General features: G+C 40.5%; 1 protein-coding gene across 1 annotated transcript in view; it reads left to right on the forward strand.

The window, feature by feature from the left end:
- Positions 1-1860: 1860 nt before the first annotated feature.
- Positions 1861-23982, forward strand: part of tecta (tectorin alpha) — a gene marked incomplete at its 3' end in the record, with an annotated part of 71832 nt that continues 49710 nt past the window's right edge. The window contains exons 1-10 of the mRNA XM_080436132.1: positions 1861-1981; positions 2866-3009; positions 5557-5663; positions 7178-7368; positions 11503-11642; positions 12486-12667; positions 15224-15483; positions 17377-17503; positions 18345-18461; positions 23349-23690. Of these exons, the coding sequence (XP_080292258.1) occupies positions 5563-5663; positions 7178-7368; positions 11503-11642; positions 12486-12667; positions 15224-15483; positions 17377-17503; positions 18345-18461; positions 23349-23690 (1460 nt within the window). The 5' untranslated portion in view covers positions 1861-1981; positions 2866-3009; positions 5557-5562. The remainder of the gene's footprint in view (positions 1982-2865; positions 3010-5556; positions 5664-7177; positions 7369-11502; positions 11643-12485; positions 12668-15223; positions 15484-17376; positions 17504-18344; positions 18462-23348; positions 23691-23982) is intronic.

Raw genomic sequence — 23982 nt, forward strand, 5'->3', positions numbered from 1 at the left:
AGCTGTACTAGGTAGTAGGGTGTAGGGCTTTTTGGCGTGGGGACACTGCTGTGGTCAAGACAAGAGATCTCATTTTGCGTATCAGTACTGTACTTGATTTGTATTTTTGGATACTTGACTTTCACTCCACTACATTTCAAAGACAAATATTGTAGCTTTTCCAAATATAGTGAAAATAACCGATCTACAAGCTCACAATGCGTCATGATGTGATGCGTTGTGAGCTTGTACATCAGCTACTTTCACTAGTTGAGTAATATTTCATTAAATTAAAGATAGGTAGGACTTAAAACTAGCTTTAAAATCATGCGCTCTCTGCCTCTCTCCCCCTCTCCCTCTCTCCCTCCCTCCCCCTCTCCTCTCTCTCTCTCTCTCTCTCTCTCTCTCTCTCTCTCTCTCTCTCTCTCTCTCTCTCTCTCTCTCTCTCTCTCTCTCTCGCTGACCCTAAGGAGGCCTCCTCTCTCTTTCATTCTCTGACCCTTCAAAGGAGGCCCAGCTGTCTCAGACTTTAGAAATCCCTGTTATAGAGCAATGCAGCCACCAGAGGTCATGGCTTGACAACTTTCACTTGGTTAGTGTGAACTATTTTCCGTGTTTTTATTCCATTTCATATGTTAGGCCTATTTTGTGTCCTGCTGTAACTGTATGGAGTCAATGTAATAAATAGTCCTATGTAATACAGCATATTATTTACACGTGGTATCTATGACAGCAAATGTGAATAAATAATTGTGAAGTGATTCAAGTGAAAACAAATCCATACAGTCAGTTGTACACATTGTTGCATAAGGGTTTCAGTTTCATAAACTACAAAAACCCCAGCATTTCTCATTCTGTAGGCTACGTGGGTGAAGGTAGGTACAACCCCCGTGGCTACATATTATGTGTGTATTACATAGTATAAACCTTTTAACTCTATGGTATATAAACCTACTACTACAGTCAATGTATGCAGAGAGCCAGCATGAGAGGCATTGTGGCACTGTTTATTCTGTGGAGAGGCCAATCAAATTGAACTTTCCTATAACCAATCAGAGTTTAGGACCTGGGCAGTGGGCGTGATTTGGAGGTACAGTAACAACAGTACAGCCATCATCATACATGAGGAACATGATGGGACATGTTTTTGTGGATAAAGTAAACATTATAAAAAATTAAAAAAAGACTGGGGAAAAAAGTGACTAGAATTTCTGGAAAACTGAGATAGTAATTAATGATCCCAAAAGACAGCTGTCAGCTGAAAAATAGATGCATGTGCACAAATGTGCAGTGGTGGAAAAAGTACTCACATTTTTTACTTAAGTAAAAGTGTCAATATTGCAATGTAGAAATACTCTGTAAGTAAAAATCTGGAATTAAAAATTTACTTGAGTAAAAGTACAAAAGTATTGGCATCAAAATGTACTTAAAGTACCTAAAGTAGAAAGTACTCATTATGCAGAATGTCCCATTTCACAAGTTTTCAATTGTACTATAAAATGTATAGAAATATTTTTTAAATAGCAGATCTACAAGCTCACAATGCGACACATTGTGAGCTTGTAGATCTGCTCTTTTCAAATGGCCAACAACATATATATAGGGCAGAAGTGGTTACTACAGTATTGTTTTGTAATAATAATAAAAATCTACTAAGTAAAGTTAGTAACTAGTAACTAAAGTTTTCAAATTATTGTAGTGGAGAAGAAGTCAAAGTATTTGAAAATTGGAAATGCTCCAGTAAAGTCATAAAAGTACCTCAAAATGGTACTTATAAGTACAGTACTTGAGTAAATGTACTTTAAACCACTGCTGCGAACCATAGACAGTAAAAAGAGGGCTGCGAACGAGCGTTTTAAACTACGTAGGTATTACGTAATTTCCTGAGACAGGGGGGCCCGAGGGGGCGGGGCTTCACTTGTCAACTAACCGAAGAACAACAACAAAGTGCAAGAAGAGAGAGAGAGAGATAGAGAGACGACCGACGACGGTGATCCTGGGGGTGAGTGGTGGTGCACCATGTCTGCATAGGACTGATACGGTCCTTTTAAACAAGTAGATCACGACATTTACTCACGTTACAGAGTGTACATTACATGATACGATATGAGAGCAAACATGACCATATTGTCAATGTCTTCCTTATGGTCTGATGTCGAGTTTGAAATAATTAAGGTAAGGGTCGACTCTACTGTACTTGTTACTGTTACTTTAAATGAGAATTGTTAACCTCACATTATGTTCACGATCATATCGACTTAATGACAATAAGTGAAGTCACATAATGTTCTATTGCGGCCACTTTGTGTTACAGTCGTGTTTTTAACAGCAATCCTACGTAGTTGCGTACGTCCATGTGGTTGTGCATAATGCGTGGGCCTACACACAACAACAACATAAACAGTAGTACAGTGGTGGAAAAAATACTACATGTTTTTACTTAATATGGCAATGCAGAAATACTCTGTTAAAAGTAAAATTCTGGTATTCAAAGTAGAAAGTACTCAATATGCAGAATGTCCCATTTCACAAGATTTCAAATATATAAAATGTATGAAAAATCTTTTGAAAATATGCTATTTCAAATGGCCGAAATGTATATAGAGCTGAAGTTAAATACTACAGTAAAGTAAAAAGTACCTCAAAATTGTACTTAAGTACAGTACTTGAGTAAATGTACTTAGTTACTTTACACCACTGATAATGTGATCAGCCGTCGTGCCTGTTGAAAATATCAAAATATGAGAAATTGTGATGTGTTTCTGCGGTTCTATTATTGCTAGTTTTTGAAAGCACAAGTCCTGTTGACAGTACAGTAGAGCACACCCACCCCCCCACAGTCTGTAAAATGCATTCAGCTCAGCTGTTTATTATTTCCCCCAACAGGTGAAGGCTATAGACCCCCTGCTGCAGACCCTGGCACATAAGGCCCCCACCACCACCACCACCAGGCAGTTTGTCTCACCACGGGGGGCACCTGATCTGATGTGCTGAAAAAAGACTGTCCTTTTGGTCTCCGGCGTATCAGAGGTAAGAATCAGAGCATCCCTGAAATGGGAAGCCATCTTTGACAGAACATCACAGGTGCCCCCGGGTTACCTGAACCGCTGTGGAGGTGGGCTGAGCTATATAAGATGCACACACACACAGACACCACCTGTCTGAAACCGATAGGGCTGATGATCCGGGTTCAGCGGGCCGTGTATGATGAGCCCCGAGCACCTGGGTCCTAGAATACATCTGTTTTGATGTACTGTATCTGACAGATGGTGCTCTGAAACAATACACAGTTAAATGTTTCATGAAGTGTAGTGTTCTCTTGACATAAGTGCATTTGTGAATTACAGATAAGACTGCAAATTCATTAAAACAGTACTTCTCAAGGTGGTCCCTGGGGGGGTACCAGGGGGGGTCCCCAGCAAAATTAGTTAACATAGCGTCACAATCATTTTAACCACTTAGCTTTGGCTATTCAAAAATAGCAGATATACAAGCTCATAGCGCGGCACCCTATGAGCTTGTAGATCTTTTTGAAAAATCTTGAAAATGTGTGCATATCTCTGAATTTATATATTATATTATATAAAACTAACATTTTAACTAAAATCTTTGCTTCTGGGGGTCCCTGGCACAACACATTTTCAGATGGGGGTCCGCGGCCAAATGTATATCAATTTAAGGGTCCTTGGCATGAAAAAGGTTGAAAACCATTAAAACATAATTTCTTGTTACTACTTGTTACTTACTTATTATCTTATAATACTTATCCGCCGTGAATTAAATGAGACAGAAGAAATTGGAACAGAACCATTACGCTATAGACGTAAGACTTGCAATGGTTGCCTTTGCTCAGAATGGAAATGGACCATCCTGCTGTCACTTAAAGCAGTGGTTCTCAACCTCTTCAGGCCGTGACCCCCCAAAATAATCATAATTTGAACTGATAAATATTGGGAAAATAGCTGATCTAGCTTACGACGCCTCGCATTGAGAGACGTTGTGAGCTTGTAGATCAGCTATTTACACAAGTTTTGCCTCTTTCCTATACTATTTGACAATTTGGCCAATGTTTGACCAGTTCTTATAGTATATTTAGTATAATTTTGATGCAGAAAAATCATGTGGGGACCCCCCTGCTCCTAAAAGTACATTTGAAATCAGTATTGTTACTGTTACTGAAGTCAAAAGTTTCAAAACGTCTTAGTGGTGGAATAGTGCACTCACTGCAAGCCCACAGTATGTAAAATAGTACCTTTGGTTTGGTTTACAGGTTGATGGGTTCACTGTTGAAGATTTACATTGTGATTTGAATTGCTGTGTGTGTGTGTGTGTGTGTGTGTGTGTGTGTGTGTGTGTGTGTGTGTGTGTGTGTGTGTGTGTGTGTGTGTGTGTGTGTGTGTGTGTGTGTGTGTGTGTGTGTGTGTGTGTGTGTGTGTGTGTGTGTGTGTGTGCGTGCGTGCGTGCGTGCGTGCGTGCGTGCGTGCGTGCGTGCGTGCGTGCGTGCGTGCGTGCGTGCGTGTGTGAATATTTTGAAAACTTAAAATAGGATGGATATTACACCAAGCTTTTTGGTGCCGTTGTATCCAGCTCAAATTAAAAACACTATCTTGTTAACTGTAAAAAGCTGAGTTTTTGGTTTTTATGATTTCACTGTATGTTTTCAAATTACAATGTACGTAGTATGTACGTAGTAGGTCAGTGTCTATGTGAATGTGAAGATTGGTGTGAATATTGATTTGAAGTATCTATTGTATTAAAGAGGTTAAAATTACAGACCAAATTACTCGTGTTTTTGTAATCAAATATAAATAACTATTAAAAAAAATCAACCTGTTCAACTCAACTGCTGCCAACTAGGCCTGTCACAGTTATTACAAAATCATCTAATCGTAATGATTTGAGAGAATCACAAAGATTTTTTGCATAATCGTCATCATCAATTTCCATGTCGAGAAATGTTCATGTATGTTCAAACATTAAAAAAAATAGTGGAAATAGCAGATCTACAAGCTTAAAAACGCGTCTTATCATAACCCGTTTTGAGCTTGTAGATCGACTATTTCCACTATTCATGCTGTATTCATAATGTTCCAATGCTCAGCGGCAGAAACCTAACCTTTGAGCCCTACTGCCAACTCCCCACACATACAGACACACCTCTATCACAGTTACTTTTCCAGAGGGAAAAAAACATATGCATATAGCATACAGTATCACTGATTACAGCTGTAAAAACCCCAAAACACACTCCTACTAGTGTCCTTCATTTCTCCTCTAGAGGGTGCAGTGGAGCAGCACTGGTTTGAAGGATAACCTCATTCTCTTCCTAATGCATTGATATCCTCCGTCATCAAGTAGTTTTTGCATCCATTAGTTGCAACGGAGGCCTCCACCTACAGTAGCTACACTACACCGTGCAGTCTCTGTGAACCACCCTTAAGTGATGTGTTCAAATAGGAGTCAATTACAATGGCGTCTCACTGCCACTGTTGTTCCAGCGAGACTATGTCATATTGTGGCTGGAATACAGTGTCACTTGTGTGGCTAATGGAATGCTTTGTGTCTCCCCTCTGTTAGTGGCACATGCCAAACGTTCCTGGTACTGCCACCATAGTCACCACTGGTTGGTTGGCCAGCTTCACAGGAGGACCTTCTTCAGCCCAACACCGTAGTGCAGACCAGAGGTGTGTACAGTTGTCCCCAGGGGTCCTTCAGGGGGGGCCCAGCAAAATGATTTATAGTTAAGAACCAAATGGACACTTTTGGGTCTGTAACTCAGAGAGTGAAATTTTACTCAAGACTCAGATAATTTTACCCTAACCCTAACCCGAAAACTATACTAAGAACTATAAAATGTAAGCCGATGGTTCTCATTCCTGATTGGGTGAAATTGGTGGTAACCCACCTGAACATTTATTTGCTGTCTATTAAAGAGCTAGAATGGCTCTGAACAATCACTGTAGCAGTGGTTCTCAAACTTTGTTAATACCAGGACCCCATTTTATGGGGGATTCTTTTTGGCGATCTCACACTTGATTTTATAGTCAATTAGGAATATTTATCAGAAAATGCATTTACAATGCTGCTGATTTTGTCTTATCAAAGTACTTTAAAAGCAACGGAAAAGCCTTTCTGTACACATTTGTAAATACAAATATAAAGCATAACATAGTACTACTGTGTGGCTTAATGGGAAGAATACATCTTTATTTTTTCAGTTGGCAATATGTGACCCCACCATCACCTTCCCACGACCCCACTTGGGGTCCAGACCAATAGTTTGAGAATCTCTGTTCTATAGCAAGCAATGATTACTATCAGAATATAGAGCTAACGTTTTAACAAAAAACCTTGTTTTACCCCCAAAACTATTTGTTGTTGTTACAACTTTCTATATTCTGATAGTACCTCTCATTTTAACACTTAATGTTTAAGGTCGGGTCTATAGTGCGTTATAACCACATTTATAATGCATTATAATGCACTTAGAAGGCATTGTAACACTTGTTATAAATGTTTATTATGCATTACAACTTATAAGAAGGTTTATGAAGTATTATAACTTATAATAATATAATGTATAAGTGATGGTCACAATGCATTATAAACTCAGTGGAACAGCACATTATAACCCGGTAACACTTTACTTAAAGGTCGGGTCTATAATGTATTATAATCACATTTATAATGCATTATAATGCATCATATTGCATTATAATGCTTCATAACACTCGTTATAAATGTTTGTAATTATTTATAACAACATAACAAACACACTTTATAACTAACTAAAGTTAATGTAGATATAATGTGCTGTTCCACTGAGCTTATAATGCATTATGACCAGCGCTTATAATACGTTAAACGTTGTCATAAGTTGTCATACATGATTATAAACATTTATATAATGCTTTATAAGCGCATTATAATGCATTATAAATGATATTTTAATGCATTACAGACCCGACCGTTAAGTAAAGTGTTACTAAATCGGGAGGCATCATAATTCCCGATACAAATATCAAATCGGTCTGGCTCTAATCACCATCTTCTTCTCATGACCGACCCCAACCCTAACCTCCTCTCTCTCTCTCTCTCTCTCTCTCTCTCTCTCTCTCTCTCTCTCTCTCTCTCTCTCTCTCTCTCTCTCTCTCTCTCTCTCTCTCTCTCTCTCTCTCTCTCATATAAAGCAGGTTAGGGCTGCAGTGACCATGTACCAGACCTCTGACGAAGAGGAGGCAACCATGGACCAGACCTCTGACGAGGAGGAGGAGCGCACCTTCGTGCAGGTCATTAGTCAGAAGTACATCTCTGAGAACTTCCCCTTGTGCCGTGGCCCTGGCCCTGCCATAGTGGTGCTGCCCAGCCCTCCGGGATCACCCACCAAAGGTGAGAGGTCAGGTGACACTGGTCATTCTGTTGAACGTCATTCATACTAGAGCCAGACTGATGTATATCGCTTAAGCTGATATATCGGCCATTATTTGACTTTTTTTGACGACGTCGGTATCGGCAATTATGCAGCCGATGTGTAGTTTTCACAATGCATCGCAAAAGTGACGCGTTGTGAGCTTGTATAACTTTTTTTATGGCTTAATTGGTTAAATAAATACAACCACGGAGGGTCGCACTCTAATAAAAGTCCACATTTTGTATCGTTCCATATGCCTCAAGTTGACAAGATGACGTTTTGGCTATCCGGCCTTCATCACACTGATGTCTTAATGGTTAACCCATTAAGACCTGAGGCCGATGTTTTTTTTCTGAAAAACCTATGTTGCTATATCAGTGGTTCTCAAACCTTTTCATGTCAAGGACCCCCGAAATGTATTTGTATTTGGCCGCTGACCCCCCATCTCAAAATATGTTGTTCCAGGGACCCCCAGAAGCAAAGATTTTAGTTAAAAATGCTTAAAAATGTTTGTATATTCAAAGATTTGCAACATTTTTCACGATTAAAAAGATATAGCCAATGTATAAAATGACACTTATGCTTTCACGGTCGTAATGGGTTAAGTCGTTAAATACAATTTTCACTTTATGTGTACTTCATATTTTGCTTGTCTGCTTGTTCATTGTTTAATTAAAGTTTAAAGTATGACATTTATTTTCATACATTGATATATACAAAAAGTTATTAGTGTTTATTTTTATTTATGTGTTTGCTTACAAGTTTCTCAAATATCAATAATGGGTATTTGGTGGTCTCGGACTCTTACAAAATGGGCATCAGACCCAAAAATCTGTCATCGCTCAGGCTCTAATTTATACTTCCGCAACCGAAATAACTGATTTCTGCTTGAAAATGTGTTATTTTAGGCTTAGGGTCATGAGGCCATGGTCTGTGTACATTCAATTCTGTCAGTGAGCTAGGCTAGCTGCTGCTAAGCCTTTGAGCTACTTATGTGCATGGCAGTGTCAATAACTCAGCTTACTGTTCGGCGAGCATCTGTACTGCTGACCCTGCGTTAGGGTTGGCCAAATGGAGACATTTTATTAACCGGTTACCGTTAGGCCTTACCGATTAATTAATCAATAACCGTTAAGAAACTTTTTTTTTTTTTTTTTAAGGGCCAACATACATTTTATTTCAAAGGGCCAAGTCTACACAGTTTGTTTTGTGTCTCCAGCAGAGTTTCTAGTGTCTCTATCTCTCTCTGGAAGAGGTTGCACATGAACTCTGCAGCCGCACTGAGGCGCTCCAACACAAACAATACCAATACAAAGACGAGGAAGAAGAAGAATAAAGTGGAAGTTACGTGTGGTTACAGGTGTAGACTTGGCCAAAAAACTATTCAAAAACATTTTTGGCCCATTATTATTTTTATTTTTTTTACGATTAATCGTTAGTCGTTAGTATTAATCGGTGGCCGATTTCTTAACGGTTAACGGTTAACGGTTACCGGTTGGCCATCCCTAGTCTTACGCTGCGTTCACAGTAGAGGTGACAAAGTTACAAAACGGCCAGACCTGGCCTGCTACTACTAGCTGCCAAGTTGCTGTTGAAGTGTTGCTCAAGCCAATTAATCCATTACGACCGGGAACGCATCTGTGTCATTTTAAGATTTCTTTGGCTATTCAAAAAAATAGCAGATATACAAGCTCCTAGTGCGGCACAAGCTTGTAGATCTGCTATTTCTTTTTAAATCGTGAGCATTTGTGAAAATCTTTGAATATATATATTTTTCAGCGATTTTTTTGTAACTCAAATATTTGCTTCTTGGGTTCCCTGGAACAACATATTTTACACATGTTTGCTTTAAATATATATATATTGAAAGATTTGCAAAAAAATTCCACGATTTAAAAAAAAATAGCAGATCTACAAGCTATGAGCTTGTGTATCTGCTATTTTTGAACAGCCAAATAAATCTTAAAATGACACAGATGCGTTCCCGCTCTTAATGGATTAAAGAACAGGGCTGGAGATAATCTCACAAACCACTGAGCTACTGTTTTGGGCCTTTCTGCCTTCATTGGGTAGTACAGTTTTAGAATGACAGGAAACAGAGAGACGGGGAGTGACGCGCAGCAAAGTTTGTCGGGCTCGGGAATCGAACCTGCAACTTGCTATCAGGCATTAGAGATACTATACAGTATGTGGTATATGCACCTTAACTCATTCAGTGCCAAAAAAATATTATATTATATCACCCCTGTGCCAAGGCCAAAAATACATTGTAAAAAAAAAGTGCTTAGGAACAGCCTTTTTCAGTAAGATGTTAAACAAGAAATGAATGGAGCAGCAATACTTCAAATCAATTTTTTGTCTTTTTTATTGTGCTCTTTTTTTTTCTTCTCTAAGCACCTTAACGTCCATAAGTATATCATGCACAGTATAAGTATATATCATGCACAGTATACATACATTGCTGCTATGCTCAGGCACCTTAGTTTTTTATTATCTCAGGTACTTTGTAAATATGTAGATAACTTGTCTGGCCTTCTGTTGTTCTCTTGTTTTTGATCTTCTTCCCACTTGCCCCCCACCCCTCTTCTTCTCCCCCCCCCCCCCCCCTCTTCTTTCTATGGAATTAACGTTGCGATGGGAACGATGTACAAAAACGAATTTCACCCACTTTTTTACCTTGTAAACCTGTGATGTGACAATAAACCTGATTCTGATTCTGATTCATGATATCTTGGGTTCTGAACATAAAAAAAAAATTAAATGTTTAACTTTCATTTTGTAATGGAAGTCAAGGAGCTCTGATAATGTTGCCCGTATTTGGAGTCATGCAGTGTCCTAGACATGTCATAGATGACATATATTACCGACAAATGAGATCCGAGATCCACACTGGAGTCACGCCGTTCCCGTGTGGATCCCGAGTTCCACATGAAAGCTGAGACCAGCACAACTTTGATTTGTGGCGCGTCACACACTTCCCACAGCGACAAGTGTCTGGCGTCACTTTGTAGCTTCATGTCAACGGCTTCCATTGTAAAAATGGAAGCCATGACTACACAAAGCCTGTCGCTTTGTGTAGTTAGAAGAATGGGTAAATGCAGAGGACACATTCAATGTATGTGCAAAATGCACTGAGGCAAATGATACCCCGAACAACAACAACTTGGGCGCCGTTACTATGAACGCGCAGCATTAGCAGTGGTGGAAAAAGTACTCAAATTCTTTACTTAAGTAAAAGTACCAATACTGCAAAATAAAAATACTCTGTTACAAGTAAAAGTCCAGAATTAAAAATGTACTTGAGTAAAAGTACAAAAGTATTGGCATCAAAATGTACTCAAAGTACCAAAAGTAAAAGTACTAAATATTTGAAAATAGCAGATCTACAAGCTCACAACGCGTCGCGATGCGACGCGTTGTGAGCTTGTAGATCGGCTATTTTCAAATAGCCTAGGTATAAAATAGGGTTAAAGTGATTACGGTATTTTTCATTATATCATAAGTTATATCTCAAAAGTAACTAGTAACTAAAGTTTTCAAATAAATGTAGTGGAGTAAAAGTACAATATTTCCCTCTGAAATGTAGTGGAGTAGAAGTGAAAGTATTGGAAATTGGAAATACTCAAGTAAAGTACAAATACCTCAAAATTGTACTTAAGTACAGTACTTAAGTAAATGTACTTAGTTACTTTCCACCACTGAGCATTAGGGCGGCCCATAACCATCAGCTGGTTGAACCTGTAAAAGCAAATTCCCCTCCCCTGGGGAACAGAAAATACTCCCTTTCCCCACTTTTTTTCACACACCAATAATTCGGTGCCCTAGTAGCACAATCAACCTCCTCAACAAAATGGGCCGCTTTCAGTGTTGTGCAGTTGTTTTATGTCATGTTTTAATTGTTAGTTTTTCTATTCTACTATTATTATTTGTAGCTGCTGTGTTCAGTTTGCAGATTGAAATGGAATTCATTGATTGATTGATTGATTGATTCAATTCATTCATTGTTTCCAAAATCATCCTTGATGGAAGACAACAAATATATACATTTACCTTTACCTTGATCTTGATCTTGAGTGATAGTAAGTAAGTAACTAACTTGTCCCTGGTTGCAGACCATCTCCACCTGCCCAGTGTGCTGGTGTTGAATTACTGTGGAATCAGCAAAGCTGGGAACCGCGCTGAGGTTGCGTCTTACTGTGCCCATGTGAGAGAGCTGGACCTGTCCTATAATCAGCTTAAGGACTGGGGAGAGGTGGGTATCCTGAAACCATACCGTATGCTCAATGGAGCCTGATTGGTAATATCCATATAATATCAATATTGTGATATGAGACTAGATATGCTGAATATGGAGGAAATGAGAACATATTGTGCAAAACTTAAACAGAAAATGTGTATGGCATAAGCTGTGAAAAGACATTACTGTAAAATGATACGATCTCCTGAAACTATTAGACCGTTCTAGCTGAATGAAATGAACAAATGCTACTACCGGTCCTTCCTCTTTGGTCTGATATCATATTATTAGTTAAAGATTAATAATCTTTAGAATTAGAATATTAGTTTGTAAATATAAACCACTGACACCAGTGTTGTACAGTCTTCGAAACCCCCCTGCCCCTAAGAGTTATTTTGTTGCTGCATATGGTACGCATGTTAACAAGTTTCATGAAGCTCATATGTTTCCGTTGATTCATGATAGATGTTTTTGTACAGCTTATCCTTGAAAATATACTTAAAGTACCAAAAGTAAAAGTACTAAAATGTTTGAAAATAGCAGATTTACAAGCTCACAACGCGTCGCGATGCTACGTGTCGTGAGCTTGTAGATTGGCTATTTTCAAATAGCCTAGGTATAAAATAGGGCTGTTTGATGATATAAAAATGTGCAAAGTAACTAGTAACTGAAGTTTTCAAATAATTGTAGTGGAGTAAAAGTAAGTAAAAGTAAAAGTACTGAAAATTGGAAATACTTCAGTAGAGTAAAAAAAAGACCTCAAGATTGTACTTAAGTACAGTACTTGAGTAACTGTACTTAGTTACTTTACACCACTGTTTTTTTTCCTAGCCCTCTAATATCTTTCTGGGTTGTCAGGTCGGTACCATCGTATCCAACATCCCCCGCCTCAACTTCCTGAACCTCAGCATGAACCCGCTGAGCGGCTGTGAGCTGGAGCCCTGCCTGGCTGACGTCTTCTCCAGAGTGCGACGCCTGGTGCTCATCAAGACACTTATCAGCTGGGACACTGTTCACACTCTCACACAGCACTGCCCAGAGTAAGAGGAAATGACTAGAGCTGCAGCTAGCTATTGATTATCTGAACCCATTTAGACCTGAGGCCGATTCTAAAAACGCCCTCTAAATCTTTTCTGAAAAACGTAATATATTCATTCAAAAATTACAACAAATGTATGTTGCTATGTACTGTACATAGCAACAGGAACCCCAAAAGGGGTTCCCGTCCTGAAAGGTATAGTTACAAATTGGGGTTCCCGCCCAAAATGGGTTAAAGAGCTGGTGCCATGTTTTTGCACTTTTTCTGTTTTTCATGTGTCTATGAGGTTGATAGAACTTCATAAAGCCCCCCGGTGGTGTTTTTATGGTGTTTTATGTCTTCTCTGACTATTTGGAGTTTCTTCCTGGAGGCTGAAACCTTGAGGGTCAAATGTGCCAATAGAGAAACAGCGCTTTAGTGACATCACAAAGCCATACCCTCCCCCTCATTATCATAACACAACAGGTGTGGGCATGAGGAGGAGGAGGGACTAGGACAAGTGGGTGGTGCTAAGGTGGTGGAGGAGGTGCTAAGGTGAGAACCAGGTATACTTAATGAACTGGAGGCGTGTCCACATAAAAACATAATTTTAACAATTTCTGTACACTTTTTTTTTGTTGAAAAATATCCTTACATAATAATAATACCTTATGATCAGGTTTTAGGGTTGAAAAATATCATGGCACCCCATCTTTAAGTAGCGATTATTCTATCAGTAACTCTGTCGATTATTCATATAATTGTAATAATAATATACATTTATTTGTATTTAACGAATAAACATAAACATGTCTATAATTGACTAAATTGATTAGTCTGATTAACCACTTAACTATTGTATACTTTCTCATGCATCTGTATCGCAGTTTCTTTTTAATAGATTATTTAGAATAAACTCTTTCTTTTAAATCCATTAAATCGATTAGTTCGATTAACTGTTGCATCCTTAGAAACGACATAATTCTCCAAAGATTGTTAATTTTAGGAAGATACCCCATCCCAATTGGAGCCACTAGAGGCGAAATAGTACACAAATCCTACAATGGTTTGCTTCTCCCCCGACCATCCCACCACCCTCGACCTCCCCTCTCCCTGGCTGACAACATCATGTGGATGAGCATTGTATAGGTTATGTATATGGTAAAATAAATTGTCACGAGGGGCACGGTGGCGCAGTCGGTAGCACTGTCACCTCACAGCTAGAAGGTCCTGGGTTCGATTCCCGCAGGGGACGCTGTGGGCGCTGGGGGGCGTGTTCTCTTCTCCGCGTCATCAGTGCCCATACCCTAGGTGGGGTTGGCGAAAGGGCCAAGGGGTTGGCGAAAGTTTGCATGTTCTCCCCGTGTTCCCTAGGGTAGGTACCCTCACAAAAACATGCAGTAATCCTGGTCACTATACTGCCTCCCCCTGGCCAGCCGGGGCGCCTGATGGAGGGGAAAGGAACTGGTTGGAATAACGTGTTCCTTCCACGCGCTACGTCCAACCAGGGAAACTCTCCCCTGTCAGGTGACAAGAAGGTCAGTTGGCTCTCATGCATTGAAGGAGGCATGAGCTCGGCCCTGGCCTCCCTAGGTTGGCAGAGGGAAGGTAGTGCCCAGGATTACATAGACAATTGGCACTGGGTGTAAAAAATAGGGTTACAAAATCGTGGGATAAAATTTTTGAGGAAACAAAAAAAAAAAAAAAATTGTCATGATTCCCAAATCATACCCCATCAACCAAGACAGTTAATAATGGAAAATGATATTATCGAGCATTGGAACACATATTTTATTTAATTTTGACCATAATGATTTCACATACTATATTCACATATAGAATCTGTATGGACTATTCAGATATCTATCCCAAATCTCGCAAGAGTGTGTTGCTGGGATAGAGAAAGGTCGATAACAAAGTTGATTCTCTCCTGATTTGTGTCTCTAAAAAAAGCCATTTTAGTATGAAAATCTTGTAAATAATGTGTGGCTTGTGACGATCGGGTCCAATATTTAGTTCAGTGACCATGGTGCTAAGGAATTGTTCGGAAGCTGTGTTCACATTCACTCTTCCATTAGCCTCGGAAACCCATGCCTTTTTTTTTGTTACAAAAGAAAAAAGGCTGGGGGAAGATCCCAGGAGCTGTGGTCTCGGAGCGGGAGTGAACCTTGTTATCTCCTAACCAATCAGAGTGCAGAGGGGCGTCGCTCTAAATTTGGTGACGTCAGCGTGTTCTGTGCACAGGCCGGGGGGGGGGGGGGGGGGGGAGGGGAGGGGAGGGTAGGCGGGGACATAGATTGGTGAAGCAATAGGAAGCGGCGCAGGAATCCGGGCGCCTGGGTTTGGATCCGCCCTTCAAGACCATCGATTGGGCTCGTTCTTTCAGTCTACTCTTCCATTGAAATGAATAGATTCCGACCTGCTTCCGCTCTCCTAAAAAGGCGTCCACCTACGTCACGTAGATACGGGAAGTAAACCAGAGATGGCATGTCTTGCTATTTCCGTGTTGGCTGACACTCATCATATTGACTGATTATTGGTTAATAAGCACTGTCATTGTGCTGCTTGCCCCCTATAGGCTGGAGGAGCTGTTCCTTTGTCTGAACAATTATGACAGTGTGACGGAGTCCCCAGTGCCCTGTCCGTCCCTACGCCTGCTGCAGATCACAGACAACCAGCTGCAGGACTGGGCGGAGGTCAGGAAGCTTGGAGCCATGTACCCGGGCCTGGAGGTGCTGGTGCTGGCCAATAACAGTCTGCGGTCTGTGGAGGAAAACGCCCGGGACGCGCTCCAGTACCTCTTCCCCAACCTGCGCAGCATCAACCTCAACAGCTCAGGTCAGAGACAGAGTAACCGTAGTCGCGTACCAGAGATGTTTGAGTATCTGTGTTGTCTCCAACTCACAGCACAAGGCCCTATCTCTCTATTTTGGTCCATCCACAAATGAAGGATCTTGCAGTCACACTCCTTCCTGCACTTCCTTGAAGGATTTAGTCAATTAATGAAATCTTTTGTGAAACTGACAGATACACTTTTGAATAGTGTAGTTAAAGGAGCACTAAGTGACCCCCCCCCCTTCCAAACATTCTAAAACAGCCTATTCTTGGACTCTACAATTATAATTTAGACATTTTGCAGACCCTCTGATCCAGAGTAAATGGCATGAATCCCAATCTCAGCAAAAAAATGGTAAATGGTGCATTTATATAGCGCTTTTATCCAAAGCGCTTTACATAGATTGTGCATTACATTCACTCATTCACACACACATTCATACACCGATGGCGGAGGAAACCAAGCAAGGCACCAACCTGCTCATCGGGAGCAGTTAGGGGTTCAGGTCTTGCTCAAGGACACTTCGACACTAACTCAAACAAACAGCAGGGTAAATTGTCACATAAGTAGAGAGTGTGGTAGGTAAACATCAAACCTAGTACCTACCATCTGTCTAAACAACATGCTATCTAAATATAATTCTTAGCTTTTGTGGTCAAGCAAAACAAATCTGAATATAGCTTGGGGCAGACCTTCTGTTCACAATGGGTTTGAAACATGGAGATAAACATGGCAGCCTTCATGGCTGGGCAACAAGCGCTATGCAGACTAAAATAGCTCATTCTAGGCCTAGGATGAAATGAATGAATGAATCTTCATCATCTCTGTATTTGTTTTATGTAGTTTACTTAAGACTATATTCATGTTTTGTTCTCTACTGCCTTTGACTAAAGAATTTCAGATAACACCTCTTTTATGAAGCCTATCTTATTTTCTTATTTCTGTCTTTTCAAGTGTCTTTTATTTTATTTTATTACATTTTGTATACCTTATGAAAAGCGCCTTGAATTCCCTCTGTGTATAATATGTGCTATATTAATACTTGCCTATACATTTACTTTGGTCTAAACAAGATCATCTTTGTCATGAATTTGGGAAAAGTTTCAGCTTGATCCCCATTCCCATTGATAATATTAATTTAAATGTTAAAAAAGATACCAAATATACAATGTGTGAAAAAAAAAACGTCCTTGCCTCCTTCGGTGCTCCTTTATTTAGACCTGTTACACCTGTTACATACGTTGTTATACCTTTCAAGCCGGGTCTTTTTGAAAACTTGGGTTAGGATTTAGAAGGCGTTTTTAGAAATGGACACAGGTGGTTCATGCATTCAGTGAAACACCTAATGTATTCTTCAGTATCTGTCTTAACCCATTAAGACCGGGAACGCATACTGTGTCATTTTAAGATATCTTTGGCTATTAAAAAATAGCAGATATACAAGCTCATGTACCGAGTGCCGCGCTACGAGCTTGTAGATTTGCTATTTTTGAAAAATCATGATATTTTTTTTGTCTTCAAATCTTAACAGTTTTTTGAAAAAACACGTTGCTATAATATCAGTGGTTCTCAAACTTTTTTCATGTCAAGGACCCCCAAAATTATATGTATTTTGCCACGGACCCCCAACTCAAAATATTTTGTTCCAGGGACCCTCAGAAGCAAAGTTTTATCTATCTATTCAAAGATTTGAATACATTTTCTTTTTCAAAGAATAGCAGATCTACAAGCTCATAGCGCGGCACTCGGTGCCATGCTATGAGCTTGTGTATCTGCTATTATTACATTATTACAATCCTTATTTTATTCAAATCTTTCTTTGCAAATGTGCGTCAACTGACCGCTCGTGTCGTGTCACAAACTGCTCCCTCATGTTTCTGTATCTGTTATTGCAGGGCTTGGAAAATGGGACGATATCGAGCGGCTGAATCTTTTCCCGAAGCTGCAGGAGGTGAAGGCCCAGGGGATTCCTCTGCTGCAGGCCTACAGCAAGCAAGAGAGATGGAGCCTCGTCGTGGCACAGTCAGTCTATGCACCCTCACACCTACGCACTCACTGCACATATACTGTAGAGCATTGGTTCTCAAAGTGGGGTCCGGGGACCCCCAGGGATCCTTGAGGGAGTTCTAGGGGGTCCCCAGCAAAAGTGATGGATCACTGCTAGAGCCGTAAAAATCTTCTCTTATGGGGGGGTCCCTGGCATATCTTTTCAAATGGGGGTCCGCGGGCTAATAAGTGTCAATTTGGGGGTCCTTGACATGAAAAAGTTTAAGAACCACTGCTGTAGACTCCCACACACACTGTATATGTGTGGAATAAACTCCCCCATGCAGTCGGGACTGCAGACTAACTCTCCATTTTCCACTGCAGTCCGAAAACTCCACCTCACCCCCAGGCCCCTATAGCACTCATCTTTCCTTGTATACCTTTAGTTTTTTTTAGATTTAGATGTTGTTTACACAGAAGCTATACTGTAGGTTTGATGTTTAGCTGGTATCATAGTTTCTTTGAAACACTAAAATGTTTTCTTTGCACTTTACTGATGACCATTTAACCTCATGTTTGTTTACTTTTTTTTGTGATCCTCATGGTTAGACAGTGTCCTAATCACCACAGAGTACCCCCAAAGGACCCCTAGTTTACGCCAAGTCATCACAAATGTCCATAAAGTATCCCAGACCACTATTTTTAACAACCTAAAAATATCACAATATTGTGCAAATAGTTTCACAAACTATCTGAATTTTGTGGTAACATTTGGGCTACAGTATGTGATAGTACATTATGGACCTGATCTTCACCCAAAAATACAAAAATAAAAATAAAATAATAACACACAGGTTGACAATTTTTTCTTCTGCAGGCTGCCATCTGTAACCATGTTGAATGGGAGTGTGGTGAGCGATGGGGAGAGAGAGGCTGCTGAGAGGTTCTTCATCAGACATTTCTGTGACTGTCCAGAGGAAGAGCTTCCCGAGAGGTACTTGTCAACATATACACACTATCACACACAGTATGTACCACACAGTCTCACCGAGAGGCACAAAACTCCAGACGAATGCTGGGCCAGAAACGCCATCTAAAAAGATTTCTTCTCAAAAGATGGGTTAGACCGGATAGTGCAATCGGATCCATTAATCATGCAACATTACGATTCGATTCCGGCTGGAGAACTGTGTTGCATGTCTTTCCCCATCACTTATCTGCCCTGAGTCACCCCCTGCCCTGAGGCAGGGGGTGATTTTAGAAGCTTTTATTTCCCACTATTGCGCCGGTCCTGTGGGAATGTATTAGTGGTGTGTCCATGCCAAGCCTTGTTACGGGAGCTTAATACTCCCTCTAGCGATCACATTTCCATTGGCATTGAAAAGTATGATTTCAGGTAATAGGAAAACAGTTTGGGGTGGAGAAAAGGTAATGATCCTATAAAACACCTAACTGATCTGCTTTAGTGTCATTAGTGTGTGGGATTGCACGGATAATGACATGAAATCAAGTTAAATATTGGATTGCACTCTTAAAAGGCTGTAATCCCACTTCCATAGACAACAATTTCAATCCTTTTTAATGTAATTTAATAATAATGATACATATTATAATAATGCATTAGGATAACGCACATGCTAGTCTTAGTAGTATTCTGGCCTTTTATGTAAGGGATGTACAGTCAGCAAGCCTGTCATTATTGCAGAACAAACCCCAACAACAGTCTACTTCAGTCTAATTTTCACACAAAATATACAAGATTTAAAAAAAAAATGTATTAGTCTACAAGCATCTGCTAAAATTAACCTACGATTAGAGCTGCACTACTGTCATGGGAACATAGAGGCAATGTTGGTATTTCTGAATAACAGACGACCGCTGCCTCTATGTTAAGGAGTCGAGGATTCACCAAAGCTGTGTAATTAACATAGTTAGTAATAGTTAGGCTCCAAGGATGTTTTAGATCGTATGCATTATGTAATGCAGGACGGTAGAATCAGTATTTAGGCTGCAATAATGTAAAGTACACCTGACTTATAATAGGGGTTAAGGGCTTTCTGAATACCCTCCCAAAGTTGTGCCAATTAGTGTTTGCAATGCAATTTCTATTACTATTATTATTATTTATTAATTTTTTAAAGCCCTCCTAGTGTCTGACACTGAAAGCGACTTGCCCACACTCTTCGGTGGCTGCATTCCACTTAACCCATTTAGACCGGGAAAAGCATCTGTCATTTTAGATTTTAACCACTATAACCATTGTTTAATACTTTGGCTATTCAAAAATAGCAGATCTACAAGCTCATTGCGCGGCACCGAGTGCCGCGCAATGAGCTTGTAGGTTTGTTGTTTTTGAATCGTGAATATGTGTGCAAATCTTTGAATGTACATGAATGTATATATATTTTTAAAGCGAACATTTGTAACTCATATCTTTGCTTCTGGGGGGATTCTACAAATGTCTTCTAAATCCAAACAGTTTTTTTTAAAAACGTATGTTGCTATAATCAGTGGTTCTCAAACTTTTTCATGTCAAGGACCCCCAAAATGATATGTATTTGGGCACGAAGTTCCATCTCAAAATATTTTGTTCCAGGGACCCTCAGAAGCAAAGATTGGAGTTAAAAATGTTTGCTTTAAAAAACATATATATATATTCAAAGATTTGCTCAGATTGTCAAGATTTTTCAAAAATAGCAGATCTACAAGCTCGTAGGCTATGAGCTTGTATATCTGCTATTTTTTAATAGCCAAAGTGTAAAATAATGCTTTTTTAGCTCAAATCTAAAAATGACACAGATGCGGTTCCCGGGCTCAAAGGGTTAACCTCAGCAGAATGTGGGGGAGGGATTTGTTAGGGAAGGCGCGGTCCCTGTCTGGGGGGAAACTAACCTTTGGGAGACAATGCCACCAGTCTCTCCCCACTCAATGACTGCTTTGTACCATGAATTCTCTGATTGGTAAACCGATATACAAGGTAGCAGGTTGATTTTCTTTTTTCAAGAGATATATAGTACATAATAATATATATATGTGTGTGTGTGTGTGTGTGTGTGTGTGTGTACGTACTGTATACAGTTGAGAAATGGGTTAGTCTCCTGGCAGTGTGTTCAGCTATGACATTGGTTCTCAAAGTGGGGTCCTTGGGGGGGGGGGGTACCAGGGGGTCCCCAGCAAAATGTGTCAAAATGTGTCACAATTATTTTAACCACTTTAACCATATTTTATTCTTTGGCTATTCAAAAATAGCAGATATATCAGCTCATAGCGCGGCACCGAGTGCCGCGCTATGAACTTGTAGATCTGCTATTTTTGAAAAATAAAAAATCTGAACCACTGAGCTATGACATAGGTGCATGACTCTTCCTCCATAATAATGGACAAGAATGATGTACAGCACACGTCTAGTATGTACTTTTAATTGTATATAAAAGGCTCCAGAATAACGCGTCACAAATTTGAATTGCAGTGAGACGAGACCGAGAGCCAGCCATCCTGCCAACCCTCACCCACTGTCAATTCAGATTCTCACAGTTCAACAGTGTCCCTCTATTACTCCCGTTTCATTGCTTCCTGCTTGTGTATAAATGGCATATTCACACACGTTGGTCCGGCGCCAGTCTCTTGGTGTGTAGACACTGGCTGTGACTGCATGTGAGTGTTATGGGGTGGTGTGGGGGGAGGGGAGGGGGTCAGACATGGTCAGTGAGCAGAGGACGGGCCACTATCCCCTTTCCATGCGGATGGGGGCCGTGCCCTGGCGAGCCCTCAGAGATCAAGAGTCCGCTCAGGTGAACACCACAGGGTCTGCAGAGATCTGACACGGCCTGGTCTTTGAGTAACCATAAACTCCACAGGCCTCGAACCACGCCAAGCAACGGCAGACGTGTACGAGATTATTTCTCTTAAAGGGAGCGTGTTGGTAGAGAAGGGGACGGGAGTGGGGCTTGAGGGATTAAAATAGTGTTTTATTAAGGAAAACTGGCAAAACTGTAGGCAGGAAAGGAAGTATTATTTGCAGGGAAAGAGAAGCGGACTGGGTTAGAGCAGAAATTCGAGAGAAGGCGTAGCTTTACGGCAAGTAGAGTGAAAGAAGGGTGGATGTGGAAGAGGCGCATAGAAGTGAGGAAATTAGCATTTAATTGATTTAGTTTCATTAGCAGGTAATTTCTGGATGAAAGGACAGTGAGAGATACAAAAACACAGTTGAACTGAGCAGAGAGCTGGGCTAAGATAGGCTCTGTCTTTTAGCTTCAACACTTTGTTGTCCATGCACGGCCCAAAACATCGCCTGCTATTCTGGAAGACCATTGGAAAGGACTTTTGGGATATCGGCTTGTTATCACCTGTGATGCTAGTCCTCCCGTTATACTGCCATGCTTATCACATTAAATGAGAGCAGTTTAGAGCTAAATGGTTTCTCATAGAAAGGTACTTTGTGCACTGTGGCCTTAGACGAGAATTCCCAGGGCAGCTTCGAAGTTTTGGCCCGAAACCCCAGGCCAGGGGATTTGCTTTGTGGGGGAGTTTTTGGGGAGGGAAGGGAAATTGCTTTGATTGGCCCAGCTGTTACAGTAGCTTTGAAAGCACAGGCCTTTTCTCCTGGATTTTATTTAATCGTTCCCGGGTCCTTATCTCTAGCCTGCATTCCCCCGAGGTGGCTGAGAGCTTTCTCACGGCAAGCGAGAGGCAGAAAACCCTGCAGTATTTTTGTCCCCGACGAACTCACCAACGCACACAAATGTGCCTGTAAAAGCATTCACCTACACTTTACACAAACTAGCACATTCTGTCGGCTTTTATGACAGCAACCCCGCCAACCACACACACACACACACACACACACACAGGGTCCATATTTAACACAAGCCAATCGCCAAATGCAGGTAGATTTTTTTATTTGGCGTGTACGTTTCGGAAATGACACTTTGGAGTATTAACAATAATATTTCCCCGCTTAACTAAATATCAGGTGACTTTTTTTGCAATAAAATATCAGCTCAGCGTGAGTATGATTTATAATAAAATGTGCCTATGTGCACATAAAACTTTAGACGTAGTTAACGCTCATTACAAATCTTCATCTGGAACCCTTCACTTTCTGGACGTCCAAACAAGAATGGTTTTGTTTTAAGACTAGGATAGTTTTTTCACTATTTAGTGGTTAATTTGTATACATTTTGACACTCTCTTTACTATTTGACCTGATAGCTGTTTTTATTCACCATAATGTGTTATGCGGCAAAAGGTTCTGCTGTATGATATACATGACTGTGTATCAGTCGTGGAAAAAGTACTCAAATTCTTTACTTAAGTAAAAGTATCAATACTGCAATATAAAAATACTCTGTTACAAGTAAAAGTCCAGAATTGAAAATTTACTTGAGTAAAAGTACAAAAGTATTGGCATCAAAATGTACTTAAGGTACCAAAAGTAAAAGTACTAAATATTTGAAAATAGCAGATCTACAAGCTCACAACGCGTCGCGATGCGACGCGTTGTGAGCTTGTAGATCGGCTATTTTCAAATAGCCTATGTATAAAATAGGGCTAAAGTGGTTAACTTATGTTTTATAATATCATAGTTTATATCTGAAAAGTAACTAGTAACTAAAGTTTTCAAGTAAATGTAGTGGAGTAAAAGTACAATATTTGCCTCTGAGATGTAGTGGAGTAGAAGTAAAAGTATTGGAATTTGGAAATACTCAAGTAAAGTACAAATACCTCAAAATTGTACTTAAGTACAGTACTTAAGTAAATGTACTTAGTTACTTTCCACCACTGATGACTGTGTATATACTGTGTAGGCTGTGTATATACATTTAATTTTGTCCGGAAATACTGCGAGCTAGAAAAAAACCACATTCCCTTCATCCCTCAGGTACCACGTCCTCGTGTCCAAGTACGGCGAGCTGCCCCCGCTGGCCGAGGTGGACCTGAGCCCCCGCAGCGCCATGGTGGACGTGCGCTGGGGCGACACGGTGGAGGTGCTCAGCCTGCGTCTGGAGCTGACGGTGGGCGAGCTGAAGAAGCGGCTCAAGGCCCGGGTGCAGCTGCCCGTCAGCGGCATGCGGCTGTTCTACAGCGACCGCGTCATGTGCTGCGTGGTGGGGCCCGAGGAGATGAAGTACGGATGCCGCGCCCTCCACTCGTACGGCATCCAGGACGGCGACGAGATCCTCGTCGTGCCCAAAGTGAAAAGCCGCTGCGGCTCGTCCGAGTCGTGATGCTTGAGACGGTGCCACTGGATACCAAGTTTCTTTTACGTAGTATTGCAGTGGTGGAAAAAGTACTCAAATTCTTTACTTAAGTAAAAGTACCAATACTGCAATATAAAAATACTCTGTTACAAGTAAAAGTCCAGAATTAAAAATTTACTTGAGTAAAAGTACAAAAGTATTGGCATCAAAATGTACTTAAAGTACCAAAAGTAAAAGTACTAAATATTTGAAAATAGCCGATCTACAAGCTCACAACGCGTCGCGATGCGACGCGTTGTGAGCTTGTAGATCTGC

Source organism: Gymnoscopelus braueri, assembly GCF_963280865.1.
Source record: "Gymnoscopelus braueri genome assembly, chromosome: 8".
Lineage (NCBI taxonomy): Eukaryota > Metazoa > Chordata > Actinopteri > Myctophiformes > Myctophidae > Gymnoscopelus > Gymnoscopelus braueri.